The following is a 27679-nucleotide window of genomic DNA, read 5'->3' on the forward strand; positions in this document are numbered from 1 at the left end:
GTGTTCATGCTTCTGATGGTTAAAGATCCAGAAGGGACTGCTACAACAGTGCTAAATGTCGTGCCTTGATTTGGACAGTTAATGTTTCCCCAATCTCATAGTTACAAAAACCCCAACAGATTTAAAACTCCAATTAGCTTAAAAAAATGATGAGATAAACCAGCATTACAAAGGAACTGCAGTTTACCACCAGATTTTTCCTGTTACAGTGGTCATTGCAAACTCCTATTTGAGATAAAGAATATGGCTCTAATACCCAATTATAAAACCTCTTCATCTCCAGCCCTGTGAAATACAGCTCCAGATGACCTCCAGGGGCTTGTGCTGCTTTCTGCTCTCAGGCTCCAAGCAATGTAACTAATCCTTACTTATTTTACCAGATCATCCATTAGAACTGCGGGTAATGAAAAATACCAAGAGGGGGCAGAAATACCCAGCAGATTTGTCCAGGTCCTCTTCTACCACACAACTATTTACAAAGTGCCCTGTTGCTGTTTTTGATGCTTCTGCAGGAACTTTTCCTTTCTTGCTGCATAAATACCATTTCCGTGTTAGAGATGGAAATAATCCTATGTTCTGCAGGAGTATTCAGCACTTTTGGGTACTGATAAAAGCATAGAGTCGTTCCTGGCTCCTCTTTCGTTATCTAATTCTTACTGTGTGTCTGTCGGCTTTCCTTCTTGACTTCACCACGGCGTAGTGCTTGCAGTCTGTTCTGCGTGTGCTTTATTTATAGCTGAACGTAACAGGATTGCAGCGCACCGCTTGTAGGAGCAGCGTGCAAGGCAGCAGAGCGCAGCTAGAGATAGCCACCTGCAGGCTCAGCGCAGCACCGCCTGCTTTGCCGCTAAGCGAAGCCTCTCTGTATGTTCTGTGCTGCTTGTTGCTTGGCACACCTGTGATCCCGCACCTGTGATCCCGCACCGCACAGCCGGCCCAGCTGCCCGCCCTCCGCCTGCTGCGCTGTGCAGACTCCTGCCCTGCGCGCGCAACGCGCCGCCATCACGGTACAAACGGCCGCGGCCCACGCGCCCGGCCTGCCGCTCCGCCAATGGGCAGGCAGCGAGCACGACCGTCATCCAATCAGCTCCCTCGCGGCCCTCAGGAGGGCCGGCCGGCTCTGCCCCTCCGCCCCGAGCCCTCCTCTGCGGCTCACACAAGCTTGGCTACGTACAAACCTCCGGTCGTCCCGTCACCGGGCGGCGCTCTCCTCCAATGTCGTCGCGAAGCGGCTGTGCCGTCGCTCTCTGATTGGCTGCGCGGGGGTCCGGGGGGCGGGTCCGGCGTTTCGGCAGGCGGCGTTTCGGCGGCGGAGCTTCGGTGCGCCGAGATGGGGCCGTGAGGCGGGGACGAGCAGGTGAGGAGGCGCGCGGGCGGGGGCCGGGCGCGGCGGCGCGCGTCGTTGGGCGCCCTCAGGTAGGGGCGGCCCTCGCCGTGGCCCTGCCGTTCCGCTCCAGCGCTCCCGGCGGCGCGGCGTTGACCCTCGGGCCCTTCCCGCGGCCCACGGAGCCCTTCGCGGCCGCCCCGCCCGGGGCCTGGGGGGTGAGGAGCGGGGGGAGAGGAGCGGGCCGAGCCCTCGGCGCTCGGCTCCGTACCGCGGCCGTTAGGGGGGAGCGCGGTTGGGGCCGCGTTGCGCCGCGGGGTGTGGGTGGGAGGGGCGGCCTTGCAGGCAGCAGCGCCGGGGCTTTCCGCCGGTTACCGGCTGGGCTCGTTCTTCCTCCTGGGCGGAGCGCTTGTGTCGGAATGGGAACCTCGAACCGCGTTTGCTTTTAGAAATGAAGTTATTTCCGTGGGGTGATATTTGAACTGATGTTTGGAAGGAGCTCCTGAATTCTTTCCTCGCGCGCAGTGCGCGGGGGGCCGCCTGCAGCTGCTGGCACCTGCCGTCCTCATCAGCTTTGTTAATAACGCGCTCCCGGCACGTGTGTTTCTCAGCTAGCTTTACTGTGCCATCGGGATGCTCGTCTGTCGGTTCTGTTATTGTGGAGCAGAGTGTTCGGGGCGGAAAATCGGTAAATAAGTTTTTAAAGATGTTTTTGTGTTGTGGTAACCGGCTGGTGATGAACTTTGTCATCATGGAAAACTTGTTGGTGCTTTATTTAGAGGCTTTGTGCCATCCCTGTGGCTGGCAGGACATCCGAAGACTGACTGTGCGGGGTATAAAGTTATTTTGTAATCCGATTGTAGCTATTAATATGTTTTCTTACTGAATTCTTTGCTACTATGTGTGTTAAGATTATATAACACTGCAGTGGACCTGCACGTGGAGTGGAATTAGGGGGATCGGGAGCTGCAAACAAAGCTTTCCTTGTTTCTCAGGCTCTTGAGCAGACTTGTCTAAATACGTTGTTTCCACACGTAGCATTTTGGTTACCGAAAAAGTGAAATACGGACCTGGATCCTGGATGGATGATCTGTATGCCTGGCTTTATTGGTTGTTGTTATTTTTAGTGAGATGCTGCCCTGTAGATGTAAAGTAATTTCTATAAGGTGCTACAGCTACAGCGTGGCCCTGACTGGTACCCATATGTCATGTCTTGAAGATGAAACGTGCTGCACTGAGAGCTGGTGTGGCTCCGTTGGGCAGCTCTTTGCTTGGAGGCTTAGCAAGGCAGCACAGGAGTGCGTGAATTCCCAGTGGCTGAAAGACTCTGCATTGCTTACAGTGAAACTGCTCCTTGGCTGTTAATTTCCTTTGGGTGAAAGAGTTTAAAACTTTCTTTAAATATGCTGAAAATAATTGCTTGTAGAGTCTGATAGCTTCTAAAACTGAGATCAAGGGAAATTGTAATAGATCTGGTGGTACTTAAATGGCACTGGAGAAAAGACTTGGAGGAAGAGAACAGCAAGAAGCGTTAGGACAAAGCATATTTGCTTTTTTATACTGAAGTGTCATGGTTTTGTGCTGTCAATATTCTACATCATGACATCATGTGCGGTATGAACTGTTTTGGTGGTATAAGAAAGTGTAACAGAGGGTATGTGGAAGTGTAACAGAGGGTATGTGGAAGTGTAACAGAGGGTATGTGGAAGTGTAACAGAGGGTATGTGGAAGTGTAACAGAGGGTATGTGGAAGTGTAATAGAGGGTATGTGGAAGTGTAATAGAGGGTATGTGGAAGTGTAACAGAGGGTATGTGGAAGTGTAACAGAGGGTATGCGGAAGTGTGGAAGGTTCATGCTCCAGATCTGTGGAATGGCAGCATCCCGAGTACTCAGCCCTTGGAGGAAACTACATATCCCAGGGGACAACGCGGCCAGAGATGAATCACCAGAGGAGGAGGACACACATATAATCTCGCTCCCAGGCTGGAACGTCCCTCTTTTCGCCCTGTCTTTCGCTTTGGAGCGCTCCATCCCTGCCGTCTCGCTCTATCAGCAACGTTCCAGCCTGTCGCCTAGAGATTGCAGTAGGCCCCCGGTTCTCCGGGACTCTTTTTCTCTCTTTCTTTTTCTCTGCCTTGTTTGATATAGTAGTTGTAGTTATATTGTATCATATTGTGTCTCGTATTTAGTAAAATAATTTCTTTCCTTAGATTGCTGCCGTTGTTTTTGTTCATTTCTCCCCTTCTAGGGGCAGCAGCCTCTATCACGGATAAATCTAGATAACCCGATTACATGAAGTTAAGCTTTTAACTAAATGCAAACTGGTTTTGTCACCAGAGTGGTGATGAGGCAATGTATGTGAGGATATCTTCTTAACTTGTATGGGGCTCGTCTTGCTCTTCAGCAAAAAAACGGATCCTGTTAAGCTTTTGAAGATTATTCTTCACGTATCCATTATGCTCTTACCTGTAACACATATGTATGAGGGCTGCTCCAAAAATGATGCCTTCCATTTTATTACGTTGGTGCATGATGTCAGAGGTGGATGTTGGTGGGATGGCAGTAGAGGCTGAACCTTCCCACCAGTATTCCTTTACATTTTGCTGCTGTGTGATGGATGGCAGCAGAGGGACAGTCTGACAATTGGTGTCTGGCATGGAAGTGTGGATGAAGCAAAGGGTTCATGTGGAAGAAATGGCTCCCACTGATGCTGAATGTCTGTGATGAGCAGCCAGTGGATGTGAGCAGAGTGAGGCGGTGGATCTTGTATTTCAGCAGTGGTGACTGTAATATGAAAGACAAGCTGTGTCCTGGACGTGCTGTTAAGTCTGACTACTACATTGTGATACTAAGGCCAGAAAAGAAGATAATCTTTTTCTTGCAACACAGTAACACCTGGCACCATACAGTTAGAAGGCTGTGGAGCATGTTGCTGGCCTTAACTGGACTGTCCTGCCATTGTCATTGTATAGCCTGGATTTGGAGTGTGAGGACTTCCATCTATTTGGTCTGATGAAAGATCCACTGTGTGGGCAATCATTTTCCTAGCAGCTGTGCCATTATAGCAGCTGTGGAACAGTGGTCACCTCTGCTAGTACAGACTTGTTTGTGCACAGCATGCAGGCTCTTGTTCATCACCAGTAGAAACAAACAGTGAATGGTGGTGACTGAAAGATAGTGTTTTGTAGCTGAGAATTTGCTTTATCAGGCAGTGTTATTTTTCTCTCTGTTGTGGTCTCTGTGAAAATAAAGAAGCAGCATTACTTTTGGAGCAACATATATATATATATATGTTACTTGTATTTCTGCTACCATGAGCAATGAAGTGCTTTTAGATACTGTTTGGTTTATTGATTGTGAACTATAATTCTTAGGATAATGTTTAACGAGGCTGTTTTCTTCCAGACTACTTTATTAACTAATGAATTTCCTACATTGCTGGAGTGAATTACCTTTCTAAATGATAAAGGAAGCTGCTAGGTTTTTCGACATAACGGGATGTTTCAGTGCTGGCACAGTTTGACTTCCATACATTGTTTGTTGCTTACTGTAACTGCCCACCTCTATTTTCTTAAAGAAACAACTGCTGCAGAGGGGTAGAATTTCCATGTCCTGTTCATCTCTTACATTGGCACAATTTTCCACTTCATCAAAACAAGACGTTATCTGAGATGACAGATGTGCACTTTGTCAGAAGTGTGTAGTCACTGAGCATGAGGAAAGCTCTTCCTAGCAAGAAGCTTCCACAAAATACCATTTGGGAGGATGCCTTTTCCAGTTCATTTGAAACTGAGATATTTTATCCTTTCACTTGAGTGGTTCCTGTATTTCAGTATGTTTTTTCCATAGCCCCTTCAAGGAAACTAGGGAAGGAAATGCATAGCATTAACAAGCACAAGTGTGTGTGTGATCAGTGGGGCTGTGGCTGCTCAGGGACTGTTTTTGCTGCCTTAGATTTTGCTGAATTGTTTTTGCTCTGTTTGAAGAGTGGTTTTAGTCACAGATTCACATGATTTTCTGTTCTTTTACTTAAGACTAGCAGCTTAAATTTGCCTTTATTTCTGTTTTTCCTAGGCCTTCTGCTCTGGATTTGGTTCTTCGCAATATGAAAACTGAATCATTTCACACAGCGGGGACCTTCCAGTAGAAGTTTTCAAGATCAGTAGACGTACACCAACAGCTTTATTTTTTTCTTGAAATCTTGGCTGTGCAGCTTCTGGAGTTTCAACCACAATGAGTTCAGGGTTATGGAGTCAAGAAAAAGGAAGTTCATCCTATTGGGAAGAGCGCATCTTTTACTTGCTTCTCCAAGAATGCAGTGTCATAGACAAGCAGACTCAGAAACTAGTGAAGGTGCCCAAGGGGAGCATCGGGCAGTTTTTTCAAGACCGTTCTTCCATGGGACACTCCAGAAATATTCCTTGTAAAGGCAAGAAACTACAGATTGGATTAAAGATTCTGGAACAGCCGCATGCGATTCTTTTTGTGGATGAGAAGGATGTTATTGAAATAAATGAAAAGCTAGCGGAACTGCTTTTGGCAATTACTAACTGTGAGGAAAGGTACAGCTTATTTAAAAGCAAAAGCAGGTTAACTAAAGGCATCCAAATAGATATTGGCTCACCTGTTAGAGTACAGCTTAGGTCGGGAGAAGAGAAGTTTCCTGGAGTTGTTCGTTTCAGAGGACCCTTGCTGCAGGAAAGGTTCCTAACAGGGATATATTTTGGAGTAGAACTGCTGGTAAGTTACTCACTAAGGGGGAGCATCGTATGTATTTTGGTAGTTGAACTGAAAATGCCTTTTAAAGAGGCAGTTATAAGAATCTAGCAGCTTTGTTACCCCTCCATATAACCCCCCTGGTTTTGTGACCTTCAGTCTTGTCATAAAAATCATAAATGTGAGCTGTGTATTAAATATATGTGACCTGTGGGATCTTATTGTGTCACATCAGCCTTACATTATGCATTTAATGAAGACACAGGGGCCTGCAGAAAGACCTGAACGTGTTCTGGCTCCTCTAGTCTAGCAATTTAATAACATACATTTCCATCAGGACAAATTTCTGACTCTCAGATTTCTGTTGAGCACCTTGGTTTTCTGTGTGTGGCAGCAGTGCCAAGTTACAGTCTGTAAGTGTAGGCCCAGTGCTGCTGAAGAGCACAGCAATTCAAATTGCAGCTAATTGAGTATTGCTGTGTGCTCCAGCGAGGTATTACTGTGCTGCACTAGCACAAGATGTTGATGGTTAGATTCAGGGGAGTGCTACTCTTGTGTGTTTTTCACAGTTGTTGAATGTTTTCCACACTCTTTGTGAACACCAGTAGGAACCTCAGGGAATGTCAGGCCTGAGCACATATGAAAACCATTTCTCTTTATTTGATTTCTTAACGTTCTCCGGATCAGTGGGCTATGTTACTGTTTTTGAAGTAGCTTGTATTTGCACAAAACACACCGCTCATTTTTCTTCTTCTTTTCTTCTCCCTCTGATACTTAGGAAGAAGGTCGTGGCCAGGGCTTTACTGATGGACAGTACCAAGGCAAGCAGCTTTTCAGATGTGATGAGGATTGTGGGGTTTTTGTTGCTTTGGACAAACTGGAGCTGGTGGAAGAAGATGACAATGAACTGGAAAATGACTATGCAGCTCCAGTTGACGCAATGCAGGTAGAACTTCCTCCTCTGGAGATCAACTCCAGGGTTTCTCTGAAGATAGGAGAGAGTATAGAGTATGGGACAGTTATATTCTGTGATGTCTTACCAGGAAACGAAAGTTTAGGATACGTTGTTGGAGTGGACATGGTAAGAGAATAATCCGACTTTAATAACTTTTGCATGTGTGTTAGCTAGTAAATTACATGCAATATACAAGAAGAAACATTATCCACAAGCTGCTTCAGTGGAGGCTGACCTAAAATGGGAATTAAACAGTAGTGTTCAAAAACTTCCCCTGATACTAACTGTTTTTTTGGGTTTTTTTTGTCAGTGGGTAAATAGAACCTTATTTGATGCTAAATGCTACAGGACAAATATTCTGGTTACAATGAGGAGCCTCCACTGAGCCACTTGCAGTGTTCGATGTCAGTCTTGAAGTAACAGCGTTGAATGTTTGTCTTGTGAGACTGGCTTTGTTCCGCCTTTGAAAAAATAACTAGGTTGCATTCCTTTTTTTTAGTTAGTTTTTTATTTATTTATTTTCACGTAGCTTTGGTTTGTACTTTAGTTCGTAGTTAAAATTCAGTATTTAAAAGTTGATGTTTCGGGGAAACACGAAGTTTGTAATTAAAATTAGAAACTCAGATTTCTTAAAATGAGATGCTTGCAAAGTTCTGGCGATTCAAGAGTGCTTTTCACACCAGGTGCTTCCATTTCCTTGATTGTCACAGCTGTTACTCAATAGCACTAAAACTGTTCAAACTGGTGTAAAAATAACGTGTTGTAGTAGAGGAATTATTGTTAAAATAGGAGGGATATCAGTAAAGCACAGGAATGTTTGTTTTTAAGGGCTAATGTTTGACTCTGTACAGAATAAGATATTTGTCAAACTTAAATTTTCCTTATTACCATAAATGGTTAAACATGTTCCTAGAGGCAGGTGTTCTGCATGCCTAGTTTTTTTGTTTTTTCCTTGGGATAAATGTAACATGTTTTTCTATTTTTAGGATAATCCCATTGGAAACTGGGATGGAAGATACAATGGCATACAGCTGTGCAGTTTTGCAAGTGTTGAAAGTACCCTTCTTTTGCATATCAATGATGTTATACCAGGTATGGTCTCATTTCTTCATCCCGAGGCAGATGGATAACATCTCAACCTATGCACAGTTACATGCTTAAAACAATACTGTAGAATTACTGTATCCTCAACTCAACTAAATTAGTTTCTCTCTTCAGTTTCTTCCTCCCTTTGGTTGCAATCTTACTTGTGGAAACCATTCTAATATTGAACAGTTGTACAGGATACGATATAGACAAACCTAAGTATGTGAGAGGCAACAGCAGAAATCGTTCTTGAATGCTTTTCAGCTCAAGGAATTTCAATGCTGTTGATCATTAAGCATTTCATCCTTGGGTTGAAATGTATTGGCCACATTATTCATGCATTCTGTAAGTATTGGAAAAGTTTCTGAAAAATTCATAGCAAGGCTGCAGAAAAAATTCTCTATTCCTGTAATTCAGTCAAGTTGTAACAGCTGTGATTCCTCTTATGAAATAAGAAGATAGGACACAAATAAATAACATGAAGCTATCTGAAATTGGGTAGCAATGAGAGTGTGGTTTTGTCCAGCATGTAGCTATTGTCCCTTCTCTTTTTAGCCTGGTCAGCTTTTCTTACCTTCACTTTCTTCTTGTTGGCTTGCTGAGATGCATGTTTTTGGGCCCTCTTTTCTGTGGAGAATTCAAGAAGACATTTTCTGTAGTTCTGTTTGTGGGGAGGAAAAAACTAAGAATGTCATGCATTTCCCAAAAGTAAGCATGAAATATACATTGAAGAGTCTGAGGTTGGTCTGTTAGATATGCTAAACAAATGCAAAATTGGAATAAGCAGTGATTGATGCAATGGAAACAAACCCTACCAATAGTGGAAAAAGTTGGTTGTGTACCAAACACTGTTTTACCCCCTTCAGTTTGAAAACTTGATGGCACACCTTTATTTACTTGCATTTCAAACTGAAATTTGTGTGATGTAGAAAACTAATGTTCCATTCATATGCACCATCTTAGAGGCTGTGTCACAGGACAGGAGACCTCCCAAGCTTGCCTATACTGCAAGAGGTGGTGGTGATAAAAGTTTGTTCAACCATAGTAAGCCAAAGGCAACAGGTACGTATAAGGGGTCATTTCTTAATGTGAGATTACAAATTTATATTGCTTGGGGGAAAACATTGCCCTACACTTCATTCATTTTTGCAGTTACTTATTGAGTTAAGGTTTGATCAAGTAGTGAACACTCAGAATATTTTTTCATGAACTTAATTGTCATAATAAGGATAGTGTACAGTTTTCTGAGGTTTGTTTTTAAATTGAGTTTGCTGTTGACTTTGTTCTGCTTAAGAAACTTCTAAATATTAAACAGTGGAGCAGATCTATTTAATAACAAATTTATTAATTTTGCTGTGATTCAGAACCAGAATGAAGCCTTATAAAATATAGGCTTATTTTGACTTTCGATTTTGGCGAGATTTTTTCCTAAGTGGGGGAACAGAAGGAAGCTGTGTGTGTATGTGTGTGTGTGTGTGCACACATATATATTTTTAAAAGGCATAAATCAAAGTGCAGTGTCGTCTTATTTCTGCTGTCAGTTTTGGGCTGTGGAATGCTAATGGCAGGATGTGTGCTCTGTAAGCTGTTGTTCTCCCTTGCATCTTCTGCTGACCAAGATGGATGGCCTTCACTGAAGTAACTGTGTGGAATTGGATCGGTAGTTTATTTGTCTATTCTAAATCTTTTTTAGTTTAAAAGTAAAGATTAGATAGTGCCTAATATAAACTGTTTCTCAACCTGCTTTCCTATCTCCATAATACATAGTAATGAAAAATTAGCACTTGTGGGTAGTTTCCTGCATTTTCAGATTCCTAACTTTAATTTTCCATTTGGGTGATTGATTAATGTCAGGGTGAGCTGCTGTCTGTTTGCAAGCTTAGAACTATTATTTTCCATGCAGGAGTTGCTGCTCTGTGGAAGGACAGTTCTGTTAATTTGGAATTGTGGTAGCAAACCAAGCTCTCTTTCACAGTATAAGTTAGCCAGCTGGGAAGGGCGGTGGATCTCTTCACTACAACATGCTTTCTTTTCCAGGATCTACCTCTGAGCCTGGAAGTAGAAACAGGTCTGAAGTTTTCTACACATTGAATGGCTCATCAGTTGATTCTCAGCCTCAAGCAAAGACAAAACCCCCATGGTATATTGATGAAGGTAATGAGCGATGATAGTCTTTCACATAGGTGTACATTTTATTTAAAAAAAAAAAAAAGTGTGTGTATGTTCTTTACATAAAACAATTACGGATCTAGAGCAAAACAGCTGGAATATGTAGAGGAAAAGATGCTCTGTTGTAAAGTGTTTTGGAGCCCTACTGGAAATAAACTGTCTTAATTGGTGGGCCTCTTTTTCTCCTGTGTGTAGATTACATCTTGGAAATGTGTTTGTAGCACTGTAGCATGTCTTGCAGACAGAATAACAGCTTCTTATGAAGACAAGATATTCCTTGTTGTGGGCAGCTGTATATAGTAACTCTATATTGTGTGCATTTTCCTTTGTAATCATGTAGGTCCCTTAAGTCTGTAACACTGCCATGCCAGCTGATGAGTCTCAAAGTAGGAAAAAAAAATAGTGTCACATACATACACGTGTCACATACATACACACATACCTGAGTATTTTATGTTACTTTTGTGAGATCTCACTGAGTTTTCACAAATTCGAGTGCGTATGCTGAGGGCATCAATGGATCTTTATTTGCTTCTGGATCTAATGTGTAATTTTTCTTCTGATTACTGTTTCCTGAAGTGTGGCTAACTGAAGGGGTAAATACTAAATGAGTAATGTTGATTTATAGTGGAAACCTGTAGCAGTAGGCCCTGCATTCTGTGATCTGTAATATTGTTGATTGTGGCCTAACAGATGTCAAACATGGAAACATATATAAAAATTAGTTTTAATTTATTGCTAACATGTAAAAAAGAAAGTGACTTTTACTCTGTAAATATCAATTGTGTAACAGAGACCTTAGAGAGAGATGAGAGTAGATGCAAAACATCTGTGTTATTACATCTAGTTGTGATCTCAGTAATTAAGCACTACATTAGTTGTGGCTCATTAAAACCCTTTATTCTCCATGGACACAGATGCCCTGTACTAGAACCAAAACATGCTGTGGTGCAGCCACGGTGGAAAAAAATGTTGCAAATCTTGTCCATAAGAAATTACTCATTTTTGTATTAAATGTGATCTGAGCTCTCTCCTCAGTTGTTCAGTGTTCCTGGTTTGACCCACTACAGTAATCGTTGGGGCTGTTTACTTGCATTCAAACACCACTTCTGCCATTAATTTGAAACCTTCCTGTAATTTCTGGTTAACATCTTTTTTGTACCGCATGTTTCCATTGGTTGTGTGATATAAGTTGTAGGATTATAGCAGTTTTTCCTCACCCAGTTCTGTCTCTGGTATTGTGAAGTGACAGACATCTTCCTGCATTCCTCCAGCTTACCGCTTCCCATGCGGGACATGCATTAAATCAGATGTAGTTGCAGATATATGTATTGATTTGACAGCTAAGCCTCTGGTAAGGAGAGGGAGATGCCCCAAACAAAACTGGAGTTAACATCTTGTTTTTGATTCTTAACAGTTGCTGAAGACCCTGCAAAATCACTTACTGATTCATCTCCTGGATTTGGGCATTCTTCACCACCACTGCAGCCACCTTTAACAAACTCTGTGACTACAGAAAACAGATTCCACTCTCTCCCTTTTAGTTTGACAAAAGCATCAAGTACTAACGGTGCTATTGGACACAGTCCTCTGTCTTTATCTGTTCAGTCTGTCATTGGTGATGTAAATACTACAGCTAACCAGGAAAGTCCATCAACAGGAGGCCCTGTTGGTAACTCACATGGTCTTGAAGCAGGTTCCTTGGCTGAAGTGAAAGAAAATCCGCCGTTCTATGGAGTAATCCGCTGGATTGGCCAGCCTCCTGGGGTAAATGAAGTATTAGCTGGACTGGAATTGGTAAGTATCATCTGATAAGTTGGTTCATATTATTATTAATTTATTTTTGAGAGTTGGTGCCTGTATACTTGGCAGCAGTGGTCAGTCCAGAAGAAAATTTGTCTGAAGCTGCTCTGTGATCTCCTTGTAACGTAGGTGAAATCTCAGATGGACTCTGACTTTCACGGCTGCCCTAGGCCTTATTCCATTAATAGGCTCTGAGGTGGCTTTGTGTTGCAAAGCATAATTGAATCAGAAGGACTCTAGGTGACTGATTTGCTTTGTAGGTTACTTGCTTAAGTGGAGTGTCCTTTGTCCACCTTACTTAACTGAGCTTGTCACTGAGGCAGAAAGCCCTGTGCTATTTAAAGGTTCTATGATATACAGTTCTGTAAAATAAATAAAATAAGTCCCGGGTGTAAGAGCCTCAAGTGTGTGTGGCACACCAGCAAGCAGGCTGTGTCAGAGTCCGTCAGCAGAACTGCAGTACTGATTTTGGTAATGGATGGTAGCATTATTCTTGGTCTGACAGCTAAGTGTTTGGTGTTCCTACCAGCCCTTCACAAATTCAGTTGCTGCAGACAGATGTGTCGTATGTCATCCACAGCGACGCTGAAATTATTCATGCTTCCAATGCTTAATGATTTTACTTGAGTTCTAAAAGGTGGTTGGCAGTGCATGTGTGCTTTTTCTACTGCAGAAGGTATCTGGATTAAGAGGCTAGCTTAGTTAAAGTCCTTAAAGTTGAGTAGGTTTAATTCTCGCTCTCATCTCCCACCTCCCCCACGTTTCTTCTGAAGAAAGTGCAGTGCTTAATTTCGTCAGTAAATCTGGGCAAACAGATTTACACCTCAGCTGAAGCTTTGTACACACACTGAAAAGCAGCAACATTGCTTATTAAGCTTCAGAGTACTCAAAGGGTGATTTCTTGGGTAGTTATTTTAATTCAACATCACATGACAGAATTGTGGAAATATGGAAAAGCAGTGAATTCTCACTTTAATTTTCAGGAAGACGAATGTGCAGGTTGTACAGATGGAACATTTAAAGGAACCCGATACTTCACTTGTGCTCCAAAGAAAGCTCTTTTTGTTAAACTGAAGAGCTGCAGACCAGATTCCAGGTTTGCATCACTACAGCCGGTTTCCAATCAGATTGAACGCTGCAACTCTCTAGGTACCAAGCTTCTCCTTATTTATTGTTTATTTGTCAGCTGGGAACTGACACGGGGTTTGGTTTCATTGAACACTTGGAGATCTCTATTGGCATTACTTAGAGGCTCATGAATAGAAAATCTATCTTTATAGAATATAATGCTTCTCTGGCTTTTTTGTACTTAGTGGTAATTTAAGGAAATGTCATAAAACCTGGGAATTTATGTTGTATGTTTTTTACTTCAGAAATTGTGAAGCAGTCTTGCTGAAAAGGGTATTAGTAAATCCAGCAATGTGGGATTGCAGTATCAGAAATAAGCCATATTTCTGTCAAATTATGTTTTCTGAAATACTGATAGAAAAGAGTGTATTTGTACGATGGAAATCAGTGGTGGAAAAGCTAACTTTTGTTTTCTTCTAATGTTATTGGCTTTTTTGGGTCATGTCATTTTGCTTGGGAGAACAGCAAAGGATAAAGCATCTCAGTATTAGCACGATGGTGCCAATAGGGCATTTAAACTGGGAATTTCACTCCTAATGGGCAAAATTAATTCAGTGCTGCAGGCTATCTGAAGTACTCCTGTGTGCACTGTATGGAATGTGAGGCCTTGTTCACTTTCTGGAAGAGAGTGAGTCTTATATAATAAAATGCTATTTTTGTTTGGAAAATGAATGTTTGTGCTAAGGCAACAGTTTAGCTATAAAACATTAATTGGAAAATCTCAAGGGGGATAAAACTGGAGGCTTTAAAGTGTCTTTTGAAAAAAAAATTTCAGCCTTTGGAGGTTACTTAAGTGAAGTGGTAGAAGAAAACACTCCTCCAAAAATGGAAAAAGAAGGTTTAGAGACAATGATTGGAAAGAAGAAAGGTATCCAGGGTCATTACAACTCCTGTTACTTAGACTCCACCTTATTCTGGTAAGTTCACAATTTGTTTAGTGGCATCCCAAGGTGTGGGTTAGTGGGAGGTTTGCTAGAAACACAACACGCAATCCTCGTAATGATTCTGTTTTTATTATTGTACAGCTTAAAAGGTCATACATTGCACTCTTTAGCACATACTAAGCTCTTTACACTTGGAAAAGTTCTGCAGGATTTGTTGCTTAACTTGAAGTGCTAACCAATCACCTGTGCGTCCAAACTGTACTGGCCTTTCAAAGGGTATCTAAAGGGAGTTTATTAACAGGAGGGAAATCAATATTGTACTAAGGTGGATAGTGATGGGATGGGGGACTGGTTTTAAACTAAAGAAAGGGAGATTTAGATTAGATATCTGGGGGCAGGTTTTTACTGAGAGAATGGAACAGGCTGCTCAGAGAGGCTGTGGATGCCCCATCCCTGGAGGTGTTCGAGGCCATGTTGGTTGGAGCTCTGGGCAGTCTGATCCAGTACTTGATCTAGTGGTTGGCCACCCTGCCTGCAGTAGGGAAGCTGGAACTCAGTGATCCTTGAGGTCTGTTCCAACCCACAGTGTTCTATGATTCATATTCCTGTAGACTGTGTGAGTCCATGGACTTTTGAAGGATTAGAGAATATGTGGGAGGGTCAGAGAGGAACTCCTTTAACCTGTTTGTGGAATCCTGCCTTGGTAACTGGTTTTGTATTCTGCTGGTATCAGGGTATGGGGTTAGAGTAGATCTTTACTGCTTAGAACAGCTGTGTTGTCTTGTGTCCATAATGATCTCATTTTGCGCTTGTTTCGTTCTTTCATTCTTCCTGTTGCTTTGCTTTGCTCATCTTATGTTCTTTAGGCATCAGAATGGTTCTATCTTAAGTATCAAAACCAACCTGCCTTTTTCTTTCTTCCGTAGCCTGTTTTCTTTTAGCTCCGTTTTGGACACTGTGTTACTCAGACCTAAAGAAAAGAATGATGTAGAGTATTATAGTGAGACTCAAGAGCTATTGCGAACAGAGATTGTGAATCCTCTTAGAATGTAAGTAGAGACATAAACCAGCCTTCCATCTAAAATAAATTCCATAATAAAGCCTGCTGCATACACATTCCTGTTGCAAACCTGCACAGTTTCCTTAGTTGTTTTTAAGATTAACAATTGTTCTTTATAGTAAACTTCATCGGTGCTACCTGGAAATACTTGCACATGGTTTGGTGATAAGATACTTAGATCAGTCTGTATTTGGAAGTAGAATGAGCATAAAACTTAGTGCAGGAATGTTGATAAATGAGTTGCATTCATTTGTAATGTCTGTATTTGTATCTTTATTGTTGCTGTTTTTGACAACAAAAGCATTTGGGTCAACTGAGGTGACATTTCACTTCTAGGGGCTTACAGAGCTTCAGTAATTCTGCAAGTGACCAAAATGCTTTTTATTAAACATGAAGTTAATTTCATAATTTCTCACGTATAATCAGCAAAGGGGCTGTGGCAAAAATGATTATTATCTTGTTTGTCTTCATTTATTTATTTATCTTAAACAAATAACACAATTCTGAAATTCTGTGGGCAAGTTTTTCCTTGGATTCCTGGAGGAAGATGATGTCATCCGAGCCATTCCTTCCCTAGTTTGCCTGGTGTAGTGGAGTGCATGCAGAGTGCAGCAATCCTGAGTAGCTGAGAGGACTGAAAGGATTATTCCTCCTTTCCACCATGCTTAGAATGTTCTTGTAAAGTTTGAGAAGATTGCTGAAAGCATCCGCTCCTCAGATCAGAAATACAGTTCTGTCTCTTAAATACAGTAACTCTATTAACAACTCTGATTGTGCTGTTGTACATTAAGTGGTGCAAATTAGTGTTGAAACAAATCACAAGTAACTGACTATTCAGAGAGTTATCCTCCTGTTAAGTTACAGTTTATAAACCCTCCTTTAACAGTTATGCAGGAGCACTGAGTAATGCCCAACATTTAGAGTGCTGTTAGAAAACAGACTCAGGTGAGTATGAGGAGTCAATACATAGCTTTGCAGAAACACCGTACGCAGTTGCAAAAAGATCTACAAGCCCGTGTTTCAGCACTTGAGTTTTTTCTTCTCCTCTGACTTGATTACAAACCAGCTAATAGCTTGTTAAACTCGTTTATCTTAGATATGGCTATGTATGTGCTACAAAAATAATGAAACTGAGGAAAATACTTGAAAAAGTTGAGGCTGCATCAGGATTCACTTCAGAGGAAAAAGGTAACTGGGACGGCTTTTCCTTTCTACACAGTTTGTAAGAGTTGTACTACAAAATGCATATATTGTTGTACAAAGTAGAATACAGATGTTTCTGGAGCAGTAATATCTGTACCAGAGACTGGAGTTACCACATAAAGGTATCTTATTTATTTATTTATTTATTCTTGATTCCTCTGTTCTATAAGGAACCCCCCAACTTTATCAGTTTCTGCATCCAGCCTTTTTCTGACTGGATTTATTGCTTTCCTGTGCCCATGTCTCCATGAAATGAGACACTCCCTTCTAGTAGTTAGGGAAGATCTCAGAAACAAAGACTGTGGTAAGGTTGTGGTCTCTGTCCTCTTTCAAAATGTCACTTTGCTTCCTTTGATCTTTCCACCACATCGTTCTGTCTCCACGGTGATTGTACAGTATTCTAAGAAATAAAATGTGTAACATGTTAGGAAAACCAAATCTCAATCTTTTGATCTTCTGCTGCGTATAACGATTAATTAACATTTTCATTATGTAGCTGTTTTGATTCTGTGTGGGAGAACACCATGTTCTTTGAAAATGCTAAATGCTGAAAACTATTTACTATTTACTGCAGTTAGTGGCAGGGAGAAAAACAGAAAACTGCTGGGGGTGATTAGATCTCTTGGAAGCTAATGCTGGTTTGTTCTTGATTAGAGGGCTCATTCTCTAAGCTAGATGAACTTTATCACACTGTGTGTTTTCATACAAGTGTTAACTGTCGTGTCTCTTCACCTCTCATCAGTTTGTCAGTTGAATTTAGAAAGATTTTATTTCTCTTGGGGAAAAAAAAAAAACAAAACAACTTAAACTCTGGTACCAAATGCCACCTCTGAATAGAAAGTGTCTTTGCAGTCTGTTCTGGAAAGCCCTGTTAGCTTGTTGAGAGCATATATCTGTTATTAGGGCTATTTGATGCTAAAAGAATAAAGAGAGTTTTGTGCCATCAAATGTTCATAGTTTGTCATAACCTTACCTTGAAATACCATGAAATTGTACAAATAATCTTGTTCTCTTTCAAAGTTTTGTAACTTTAGTTCTTAAATACTGCTTCTTTCTAATATATTAAGAAGATATATTTTTTTTCCCCCAGATCCAGAAGAATTTTTGAATATTTTGTTTCATCATATTCTAAGAGTTGAGCCACTGTTGAAAATAAGGTGAGTCTCTCTCCTTTGTCGTACTCATTTGTCTGTAGAGGTCGATGGGGACAGACATCTGCCAGCTTCCTCACTGAAACATCTTTGACTTGTGATTATTATTGCTAATAGGGCTAATCAAATTACACTGACAAGCTTGGTGGTGTTCCCTGTCATTTTTGGTAGGATTTGCTTCTCCCTATTAATCAGTTATTGCGAAAACTTGACCTTGTCAGGCCATGAGCGCTCAGAAGAGATTCCCTGTCCTGCAGCTGCTGATGGGGAAGCCTTAGCGTATTCCAATCAGTTGTGCTGGAGAGAGGCTGGAGTTTGTCATTAACAAGGCCTACAGCTTATACTCCTTATTTATGGGACAAGCTGCAGGGTTTCCTGATTTGGTGCTTAAGCCACAGAATCAGGCTTGTATTTCTTTGTGGCTCATTAAAGTATTTCAGTGGATCACCTTGATCAAGTTTTGCTGCTTTAACTTCTGACAAAGTAACAGATGCTGACATGTATGTAAGCCTTCACTCTGGCTGTGGCACTACAAGGATTCAGCTGTCACAAGTGAGATCAAGAAAGGAAGGCGTTCTTCCTTGTGTCAGCACATGGCTGACATTCTGCTAGCTGGCACTTGGTATCTGCAGGTTCCTTGCTTTGTTCTCTGGCATCAGCAGTGCTGCATTTCCTGTAGGTTTTACCTTCTTTCTTTATTCCAGGAATTGTATCAAGCAGAGCTGGGCAGCCCCATGTGTTTGGGAGTTGGTAATTCAGTAATATAAAAACATCTTTAAAACATACTTATGGTGCTATTGTTTCTTGAATGGTTTTTCTACAGTCAGTCCACATCTAATGGCTGCCCATTACTTAAAGCTTTTTGTTGTTACTGGCTTTTTATTTTTTTTTTAAGCACATATATTTCCAAGTAGAGAGGATGTTGTATCCACTGTTTTCTTGGAGTTGAGGTTTTCTTTGCAAAGTACAGCTGTTGTTATGGTAGATCTGATTTTGTTTTTATTTTTGAAATCCATTTTTAGATCAGCAGGTCAGAAAGTACAAGACTGTTATTTCTACCAGATTTTTATGGACAAGAATGAGAAAGTTGGAGTCCCGACAATTCAGCAGTTACTGGAGTGGTCGTTTATCAACAGCAACTTGAAGTTTGCAGAGGTTGGTGACAACTGTTGCTTTGTCAGGAATGATGATAGCTATGTACTTACCCATTCAGCAATGAGAGAAAAGTGGGGTTGGGTATGAAAGGAAAACACAGACATGTTGGAATGGTGGAGTGGTCAGTGGTACAGCTTGCCTGCATTACTGAAATATCTTATGGTTCCCTTGATGTGCATGTTGCCAAAATTGCTTCGATCTGTTCAGCCAAAGAATTACTAAAATCAAACTCTTTGGTTGCTGTTGGTAAATAGGCCCTAAGAACTAGTTTTTACAAGGGTATGTAGTCCAGTATTTAATACCATGCCAGCGTAACTGGAACTTAAGGCATCTGACAGTGAATTAGATGCTGGTTTCCTGGGTTTTATCTGGAGATTTTTTATTTTCCAATACTTAATTTTGTCTTGAGTTTTTTGTTAATTTCTACGGCAGTCGGCTGCAACTCTAAATACCATCTAAATACATTTATAGCATTAGAACAAGCATACCTCTAAATTTAGATAGTTATCTTTTTTGGGCTTGCCTGATTATTTTCTAACTTTTCATCTAGGCTCCTTCTTGCCTGATTATTCAGATGCCTCGATTTGGAAAAGACTTCAAAATGTTCAACAAAATTTTTCCATCCTTGGAGCTAAATATAACAGATTTACTTGAAGACAGTGAGTACACAGTATTGTGTTGTGTAAGGAAACTGAGTTTTTGAAAGTGACTGGCACAGTGAAGATACCTCACACAGATCTTACCTGTATTCACAACTGACAAGCATGTAAACCTGTAGCATGCAGCCATGGTGCATGTTTAGCTGTAAATCTCACTTCATTTTTACTTGCAGACCTAAACTTTTCACACTTGTCACTACTGACTTTATTATATTCCTAAGGAAAGATTTTCAGTTCTTAATACAATAATTGATAAGACTGCTACAAGTTATTAGAATAATCATTTCTGTTCTGAACTGCCACAGTGTTTACTTTCACCGTCACAGCCATCAGCTTATGTTATGCATCTATTTGCTGATGTCAGCACAGGTAGAGATGAAGACTGATAGGATGAGAGAACTATTTTAATATAACAGCCTGTTTTTCACTTGTTCATGAGTTGATATAAATTCTTTTTTATCACTGTTTGCAGCTTCCTGTTTTTAAAACCTTTTTTTCTTCTTCCACGTTGTTAAAGAAATTAAAGGGAAGAAATTAAATGCAGTTTCTGCTTTGATTAGCAATATGGTTTTAAGCCTTTTGTAATACGTTTTCTCTCTGTAAAGTAATAATCTTCTTTTCCATACCCTTCTTAGACACCTTTCAAACACTCCTAAATGGTAGACTAACATCTTGTTTAAAACTGCAGCTCCCAGGCAGTGCCGTATTTGTGGAGGACTTGCTATGTACGAGTGCAGAGAATGTTATGAAGACACCGATATTTCTGCTGGAAAAATCAAGCAGTTCTGCAAAACCTGCAATACACAAGTAAGCTGCTTTCTGTTCTGCATGGGTTTATCCCAAATGGTGCATACTGGAATAAGGAAAGCGTGGGGAGTGTTAGTGAGCTGCCCTGCCAGGGAAAGCTGTAGCAAGTTGGCAGGGCTGCATGACCCTGTAATGAGTTTGTCAGGCATTTCTGTACTGAAAGTGAAGGGGTAGTTGCAGGCACCTTGGAATTTCTTCCCAGTATTCTTTAAAACATAATTTCATGTTTTACTAGTTAGAATTGGTAACTGATTTCGTGATATAAAGCCATTTAATGTTTAGAGCTGTTTGATAACATGGCTTATTTTCAAGTTTTGAGCATATTATAAAATTGTTGCATTAAATTGGACCTTCCTCCTGAATTTTTGGGGAAATACTGAACTAGACTGATGGAAGGAAAAGATAGAATAAATGTTCACTACTGTTACTTTGCAGTCCCTTCTCTGATACCATCGATCTTCTGTGGGACTGTTCTTCTCAGCTTTGTCAGCCAATGAAACAAATAATCTCAAGTTGTTTTTTTTCACTTCTGAAATATTACTTCACTTGTAGGTTCATCTTCATCCCAGGAGACAGAGTCATAAATTCAATCCATTGTCACTCCCTAAAGATCTGCCAGACTGGGATTGGAGACATGGCTGTATCCCATACCAGAAGATGGAGTTGTTTGCAGTTCTCTGCATAGAAACAAGCCACTATGTAGCTTTTGTTAAGTATGGGAGAGACGACTCCGCCTGGCTTTTCTTTGACAGCATGGCAGATCGGGATGGTACATCTTTAATTTATTCTCTTTGGTTTTCTCTAAGTCTTTTTACTTGTATTACAGTTCTAAGCTTCAGTGCCTATTTATTTCCTAACCTTTGGTGATACTAGTGTCATCTCACTTAAGCATTTCACACTGGGACATTAATCTTGACCCAGCCTTTCCTTAGCATGTTGATATCATAGCGGACTTAATGTAGACTGTCTGATTTTCAGCAAAATTGGATGCCTTAGTAAGCAGATGGTACCAAACTAACTGGAGAGATCTTCCAGTAGGGCTGTTTATGGTTTTCTATATTCTGCAAGTATGGCAGGGAGAATTTATTTAAAAAGAATTTATTTAAAAGTTGCAAGAAAACATTTCTTCAGGCCTTTTAAATGGATGGACATAATTAGCAGATGTTTGCAAGTATCACTTGTACTGCTTTTGCTTGAATGACTTTGTGATTCCTAATACAACTTCAGTGCAGTAATGTGGTGCAATCTGTGCTCCTCCTTTGAATCTCTTTAGCGTTAGCAGCGGGAAACTTACCCTGTAATAACACAAATGTCAGAAAACAAATATTCTTTTAGATATTGCTGCATTAAACAGTAACGAGGGCTGTGTTGAATTCTGATGCCTGTGAAAAGCAGCAATAGATGCAAGAGTTGGACTGAACGCAGCAGTTCTCTGCATGCAGAATTCTTGAGTCCCTCCATGGTGGATTTTTTTTGGCAATTCTTTTTATTTTGGGGCAGACTGGGAGAAGTGCTGCCCCCTGCCAACAGGGAAACTGCTGCAGGATTGAGGTATTTTAACACCTGCATGGCAATAAAACTTTGTATTGAAGGGCTTGAAAATGTCTTTGAGTGAAGTCTGTTAAGAACCACTGTACTCCAGGAATGGAGGATCACATGAGATCCTGTTAAGCTTAGTATTTCTTATCACAAATAATTTTCTTCAGCTGGAGTTAAAGTGTCTGCTAGGGAGCAGTGCCATGGACATCCATACTTGTGGTTGAATTGGCTCACTTTACATTTGAAATGGCCAGGAGCAAACTCCCTTCTTGCAAGTCAGCTGCAGACAGTCCTGGCTCATAATTTCATCTTACTGTTGTTTGATATCACTTTATTAACAAATTCAATAGCATGCAAGGTGGAGTGTGTGTTCAGGGCACCCTCCCAAAGCCGTATGTGACTTGTACTGTCACTGTACACCCCGAGAGCCCTTCCTGTGCCCCGGTTCTGGCACGGTGCTTGTGTGGGTTTTTCTTTTTGTTAGTGGAGCTTGCAGAGCAAATTTTCCAAATGAGATGATAAACACCTCATTTATCTCCTGCCACTGATCAGTGTTACAGATGCACGAATGTTCTATCAGAAAGGCAAGTAATTGTGGTTGATATTTTTCAGTACACTTTGAAATCTCTATGCAGAACAAATGATGCACTAATTTTCTTTGACAGCTGACTCTAATGCCACAAGCTACTCTCTGATTTCTCTGGAGCAAAATATGCTTCTCATGCCTTGTTGTGAACCCTGATGTAGTCCAAAATAACAGTTACCTTTTTTTAGAATGCGTTTTCAAGAATTAGTGGTGCTGTTGTAATTGAAGTGCATTATAAAAGGTAAATGTCTGAAGATGAAATCCTAATCCTCATCTGTTTCTGTCCTCATGCGTAAAAGGAGGTCAGAATGGCTTTAACATTCCACAAGTCACCCCGTGCCCGGAAGTTGGCGAATACCTGAAGATGTCAGTAGAAGAACTGCACTCACTGGACTCCAGGAAAATACAAGGTTGCGCACGAAGACTGCTTTGTGATGCTTACATGTGCATGTATCAGAGCCCAACCATGAGTTTATACAAATGAACAGTGCCCTGTGGAAAACTGAAGGAACGAGATAGAGATTTCTACTGCTGTGTTCTCTGCATTTTGTTTTGTTAGTTTCGATGCAACCGTTGCTGGCGATGGATGCGATGACGAGGAAGATGCTGACTCTGAGAACAAAAGGATCACCGTTCCAAAAACTACATGTGGAGTTCTGGTGTGGAAGTATTTAAGCATTTTGCACTCTAGGAAGTGTGCTTGTGTGTGTTTGTTTTATAAACAAAGTCTAAATGAAGTTACTAAAACTTAAAGCTTTAAGTGCATTCATTGTATATGGACAGATGAAACAAAAAGTGGAGTTATTCTCAGGAGAAACCTCCTTAGTCCATTGAGAATGTAAAGATGTGCTGTTATTGCTTGGGTGAGTTTCTATGGACCAAGGATGATAATTCTTGTTTCTCTCCCCCTCAGCGCTGCCTTTTTAGCACCATCAGTTCTTTAAGAGAATAACTTCAGTTTTAATAAGGTAAACATCAAACTGTTCGTTGCATTTTAATCCTGTCCTGTTAGCTGTCTGCTGCTGCATTCTTATTGGTTCTTACATTTACACCTTCCAAAATGAATGCCCATTATTTAAACACCTCAGTTCCTGTCCTATGGAAGTCAAGCACACTGATTTGCTGTTTGGGAAGCTGGGATTTTTGGAGGGAGCAGGAAGGGGAAGGAGAACTGCTTAGAATGAGCAGTGCGAGGTTGTGTGTCTAACCGTGAGCTGCAAAGAAAGCAGACTGGAACGGATCATCAACTCTATACAGATGATTGGAGGACAGAATAAAGGAAGGACTGCCTCAGGGAATGGTACTGAAATGGACTCTAGTTCTTGGTGAAACAAAACTGACTTTATACAATACATTAAGCTACTACCTAGGAATATATTACTACACATCCGACTCTTGATGTCAGGATTACTAATGAATATTGAAAATCTCCGATGAAAAAATGGAACCAGAAATACAAGGAGATGCGAGTTCTACTGTACACCAAGTACTTAATGACAACTAATCTGAAAAGCTGCAAAATCCGTACTGTGTAAAATACACTTGGAAGTCTGGCTCCTGTTTGCAATGAGTTTTTGTCCTTGTTGCTTTTTTAGCTACTTCTGTAGCTAAATGCTTTATCTATGTGTGTACACAGTGAAATCTGGTTGTACAAAGGAGTTAATTACAAACTGCATATCTCTATGAGCTGTACATTTTCAACTTGAGATGTTTTATATGGAAAACTTCCTCCTTGGGATCAAGTCCATATAGAAAAGGCAACAGGAAAAGCTGCTTTATCCACTGTTTTAAAGAGGATGGAGAGTGATCCTGTGTTGTAGATGTGACTTTATGCTTCTTGAAAACAAAAATCTCCCTGTGGGGACACGCTCTATCACTGGGTTGTGCTAGAGCAAGGTAGGGAAGTGCTCGAAGGCCTGCTTTGTCAGCTCTAAGGAAAACAAAGCTGGGCTGAGAGCGCCGATCTGTTCCCTGGGCATCTGCATGAAGTGTGGTCTGAGTTTTCACTCTCAAGAACTAAGAAGTTTTTTGTGTCGCTGCTGCTTTGCCTCTGATAATCTCCTGGCTTCCAAGGCCCCTTGCCTTATTTATCTGTGCTCCTGGCAAGATGCTCATTCTCTAGTTGCAGTACTACTTGGAGTTCTTAAACTCCTTTTCTCCCAAAGAATTCCTGTAAGGCTTCATTTACCTGTTGGATTCTGTAAACATCCGTCAGCGGAGGGGTCTGTTTGTTGGCCACAGTTCTTCCTTGGCTCTGGGAAAGCAGCTGCAGGTGCTCAGATGTGTTGACAAAGACGCCATAGAAGCAGCAGGTAGGGACTGTAAGGTAAAAACGACTAGGCAGCTGGTATTGACTTCATAGTGCCACCTACTTACTTACCTAGTGGGAGCACAAAGTGTGATGCCTCCTCCTCCTCCAGGGGAAAATTAAAAGAGGAAAACAAGCATATATTAATAACACAGGACTGAACTGAAGTACACGATGGGTGTGAATAAATGAACTGCTTGGCTTCCTGGCTGCAGTTTTTCTCAGCTGACTGCTCTGTGGTAATCCAGCAATGTAAATGAGATGTCATGGAAACTAACCTTGCTTTTCTGTCTCAGGAAGGATTACACAGCAAATGGCTTCCACTGTAACATAAGTTCAGAATTCAGCACGTGTCGAAGGGGGGTTGAATAAGTTAATGTGAGGAGAGCCTGCATTTAATACCTGCCCTTCCAGTAAGTGTAGGGCACGAAAGTCCCAGTGACTGAACAGCCACCACTGATGGATGGAATTAATTTGGGAATGTCCCAGGTCTTTTTTTTTTTTTCCCTTTTTAAATATGGCAGATGCACCCCTAAATTAACTCAGAGCACACACTTACATAGCTGATGGCTTCACAGTTCACCTCGGTTCACCTCTCAAATCTTGCTAGAGATGGTCTTAATGGATGAATAGGAAAGCACCTACACGACAGGGCTCCTGATGCCCTGCAAACAATTTGAGTTGGGAGAAAAGAAAAAGGACTGCAGTGCTCAGTGCTTACCAAGGCAAACCCCCAACCCCAAAGCGCTGCAGGCTGCATCAGAATGCTGGAGGAAAAAAACCTGCTGAATTATCTACCTTCAGTTCTTTGATACATGGTGTGTTATTGACTCCGCTCTTGGAAATGTACTGCTGTGTTCTACTGAATAGCTGGAGCAATGGCTGTTCTAAGCTGTGTGTGACGGGAGTTACTCATAGCAATGGTTGGTTCATTTCAATGCACTTATTTGTCTTGTGCACTTTATACTCCGCTGAATAGATTAACTTCACTTGGTCACCACGGTCCCCACTGCCAGCCTGTGTAATACAAAGCTGGGGCACAATTGGCTGCAGATTGCAACTTGGTGGTTTCAGACCTGAGATGGTGTAAAAAGCAGCTTGAAAGCTTTGTGTATTTTTACCACTGTAACAAAGCATGTTTTCTCTGTTCTTGATGTTTTGCTAAATAAACATCTCATGTTTTGTGCACAAATCATCTCCTTAAACTTACAAAACACTGTCTGCAGAATGGGGTAGGGAAACAAACCTTTGTATCAGGTTGCCCTGAACTAGCCTTAACTTTTCTTCCCCAATGGTAGAAAGCAATTAGCTGCTGCTGCTGGAATGTACCATGTGTTCTTTCTGTATTAATTAAAACTATTATTCTTATTGCTCTCTGTACTTCTTTGGGGGGGGGGAGGGGGTTGAGTTTTGGGGTGTCAAACATGATTAACAGTGCAGTGTTGAAAAGGATTGCATTACTTAGACAAGGGCTTTTTTACATGGCTTTTGATTTCAGGTGTTTCTAGAAAGCTTAGGAACAGCTGCAGCATGTTAAGGCAGCTGTGGTGGCATCTCATTAGTTAGTTAGCGCCTGATGCTCTAAGGGAAGCCAGGAAAAGCTGAAGAATATCTATGAAACATATTAAGAAAGCGTATTTCATATTCCTGTAGTGCAAAGAGCTTTCCTCCGCTCTTAAAAGCGAGCTTTTGTTCTTCGAAATAGGATTAGTATTGAACTTTGGAAGGCAGAAGCACAGCCCTTCTGTGCAGCACTGCGGGGAAGCCCCCAGCTGCTCCCGCTGACGCTGTGCTGGAGCTGCGGCTGCGCTTCGCGTCTTCCGCCACCAGAGGGCGCTGCCTGCTCCTAGAGAGCCCTGCCCGCCGCTCAGCAGGACGCGCCGCACAGATGCTGGGATGCCATTGACGTGGGCGGCGCAGGTGATGGCAAACCGGGTCCACGTGAAGCTGCTGTTTGAGGGCCTAAAGCAGGTGCTACGGGGCAATGCAAACTGCCTAAGGTTATTTATCTAATTATTTAGAGGGATTAGTAGTGCTCGCTAGAAACCAATGAAGATGGTAAGCAGTACAAAGCAGTAGCTTTCAAACACAAACGGGCACGCAAAAACCAATGGACTGAGCCACAGTCCTCGCCCTTACCTGCTTGCTCTGGTCAGCTCGGCCCATACACAGCTCAGCACACAGCAGTGCTGCAGGTGCTCACGAGCTGTGAGTACAGTTGATGCAGTCAACCACCCCCCACTCCATCCTTCCACAACTTAATGCTGTGCCAGCAAGTGAGGCTGCAGCGCTGCTGCTCCTGTGCTGGGATGCAGGGCTGATGGGGCTGTTCCCCCCCTGCCTGTAATGCCCCTGTCCTGCTCAGCGTCTCACCTGGAGTGCAGGGCTCAGAAATGTTTTGTGATGCCCTCCTGTGCAGCCCAGCCCAGCCAGACAAGGCAGTCAGAGCCTGACGGCAGGCAGGAGTGATGTCAATACACTGCTTCAAAGAATCACAGAATTATAGGGGTTGGAAGGGACCTCTAGAGATCATCGAGTCCAACCCCCCTGCCAAAGCAGGCTCCCTACACCACGTCGCACAGGTAGGCGTCCAGGCGGGTCTTGAATATCTCCAGAGAAGGAGACTCCACCACCTCCCTGGGCAGCCTGTTCCAGTGCTCCGTCACCCTCACCGTAAAGAAGTTCTTGCGCACATTCGTGCGGAACTTCCTATGCTGAAGTTTCAGCCCATTGCCCCTAGTCCTGTCCCCACGCACCACTGAAAACAGACCAGCCTCGCCACTATGGCTCCCACACTTCAGGTATTTATAAACCTGGATCAAGTCCCCTCTCAGCCTTCTTTTCTCAAGGCTAAACAGACCCAGTTCCCCAAGTCTCTCCTCATAGGGGAGATGGTCCAGGCCCTTCACCATCTTTGTGGCCCTCCGCTGGACTCTTTCCAAGAGATCCCTGTCTTTTTTGTACTGGGGAGCCCAGAACTGGACACAGTATTCCAGATGAGGCCTCACCAGGGCAGAGCAGAGGGGGAGGATCACCTCCCTCGACCTGCTGGCTACGCTCTTTTTAATGCACCCCAGAATGCCATTGGCCTTTTTGGCTACAAGGGCACACTGCTGGCTCATGGCCAACCTGTCGTCCACCAGGA

At 42.0% G+C, this 27679-nt stretch overlaps 1 protein-coding gene across 2 annotated transcripts; it reads left to right on the top strand.

The window, feature by feature from the left end:
- The first annotated feature begins 1269 nt into the window (after positions 1-1269).
- CYLD (CYLD lysine 63 deubiquitinase) lies at positions 1270-25904 on the top strand. 2 transcript variants are annotated; one of them, XM_072346413.1, is made up of 17 exons: positions 1270-1357; positions 5400-6065; positions 6820-6987; positions 7983-8088; positions 9046-9144; positions 10120-10236; positions 11669-12048; positions 13038-13203; positions 13958-14099; positions 14993-15115; positions 16223-16314; positions 17420-17486; positions 18503-18635; positions 19186-19294; positions 19983-20101; positions 20654-20870; positions 22526-25904. In XM_072346413.1, the coding sequence occupies exons 2-17, from the start codon at positions 5559-5561 to the stop codon at positions 22708-22710; spliced, it is 2730 nt and encodes a 909-aa protein (XP_072202514.1). In that variant the 5' UTR covers positions 1270-1357; positions 5400-5558; the 3' UTR covers positions 22711-25904. The 2 variants fall into 2 exon arrangements, with proteins under 2 accessions (XP_072202514.1, XP_072202512.1); XM_072346411.1 differs by having other exon boundaries at positions 1279-1357; positions 6820-7122.
- Positions 25905-27679: the final 1775 nt, after the last annotated feature.

The sequence above is a fragment of the Excalfactoria chinensis genome, chromosome 11, assembly GCF_039878825.1.
Source record: "Excalfactoria chinensis isolate bCotChi1 chromosome 11, bCotChi1.hap2, whole genome shotgun sequence".
Classification (NCBI taxonomy): Eukaryota; Metazoa; Chordata; class Aves; order Galliformes; family Phasianidae; genus Excalfactoria; species Excalfactoria chinensis.